This window comes from Amphimedon queenslandica, unplaced genomic scaffold, assembly GCF_000090795.2.
Source record: "Amphimedon queenslandica unplaced genomic scaffold, v1.1 AMPQUscaffold_11613, whole genome shotgun sequence".
Classification (NCBI taxonomy): Eukaryota; Metazoa; Porifera; class Demospongiae; order Haplosclerida; family Niphatidae; genus Amphimedon; species Amphimedon queenslandica.
This window is the reverse complement of record NW_003548145.1, coordinates 9,250-10,590: the sequence shown is the minus strand read 5'-3', so window position 1 is coordinate 10,590 and position 1,341 is coordinate 9,250. Positions and strand designations below refer to the sequence as shown.

The 1,341-nt window shown below is 39.6% G+C and overlaps 1 protein-coding gene across 1 annotated transcript in view; it reads left to right on the top strand.

Moving 5' to 3' along the window:
• Positions 1 to 51: 51 nt before the first annotated feature.
• The window catches only part of LOC105315167 (ankyrin-3-like), a 1,355-nt gene continuing 65 nt past the window's right edge, over positions 52 to 1,341 (top strand). The window contains exon 1 of the mRNA XM_011409710.1: positions 52 to 1,334. Coding sequence (XP_011408012.1) covers positions 52 to 1,334 — 1,283 coding nt within the window. The remainder of the gene's footprint in view (positions 1,335 to 1,341) is intronic.

Below are 1,341 nucleotides of genomic sequence, written 5' to 3'. Positions count from 1 at the left end.
CATCTAGTGGAGGAGCATCAGTTGGATCTCACTATTAAAGATTACAATGGAATGGCTCCAGTTCATGTAGCCTGTGAAGAAGGATCATTGAGTATGGTCAAGTACATTATAGACCATTCACCATTATCTCTTGATATGACCGACTCTTTTGGACGTACTCCACTACTTATTGCAGCTTTCTCTAAGAACCTTCCCATCATTCGTTACCTCAACAGTAAAAACTGCAACATTTCTATACTGGACGATAAAGGGTTTAACGTAATACACATATCGGCAAAGGGAGGGTCTTTTGATATATTGAGGTTTTTCGTTGATGGTGGTTACTGTAATCCTGATATCACTGATGCTTCTGGTCGTACTCCACTTTATCTGTCAGTTCAAGAGGGTCACTTGGAAATAGTAGAATATCTATTGGATAGTCCAAGCTACAATAAACCACGTGTAGAATTAGTAGACATGGCAGATAGCAATGGTAACACAGCACTTCATGCAGCATGCAGCCAGGGTCATCCTGATATAGTGTCTACTATAGGAGGAGCTTACAAGTCTCTTAATATTGATATTTATTCAATTAATGAGAAAAGACAGACTCCATTACACTTAGCAGCAGCTAATGGTCACGTTAATACAGTCGTGTCTCTCTTATCAGCCACTACTGGTACTAGAAATCATGAGAAGCTCCTTGGAGCAGTGGATGGTGATGGTTGTTCTTGTCTTCATTTAGCTTGTCAAAATGGTCACTATAGGATGACACTGTATCTCTCTGAGGTGTATCCAGCTAATGTTTATAGTGTGAATAATAATGAGGAAGGATTGCTTCATGGAGCTGCTGAGAGTGGTAATAAGGATCTAATCCAGTTCCTAGTGGAATCACACGGTCTTGATCCAGAGTCACAGGATAAAGATGGAGTGACATGTCTACACATAATAGCAAAGCAAGGAGATAAAGAGGTATACAAGTATCTTGTACCTCGTGTTAGGAATAATCCAACTCCTAAGGATAAAGCTGGTCGGTCTCCACTTCATTACGCTAGCAGACATTATGAGATGTCAGTGTATCTGATTCAATGTTTTAATATTCATCCTGAAGACAAAGACAGTAATGGATTCACTGGTGTTCATGCTGCCTGTCAAGCTGGTAACATGCGACTGGTATCACATTACTTGAATAAACTAAAGTGCAATCGTTATTTAGAAACATACGACTCTAAAGGTCTGTTGTATTTTGCTTGTTTGAGTGGTCACTTGGAAATGGTTCGTATTTTAATGGAAAAGTATCAGTTGAAACCAGTTGAAGGAGACATTGATGCAGCCCAGTCAATCAAAGGAGGAGAGTCTATA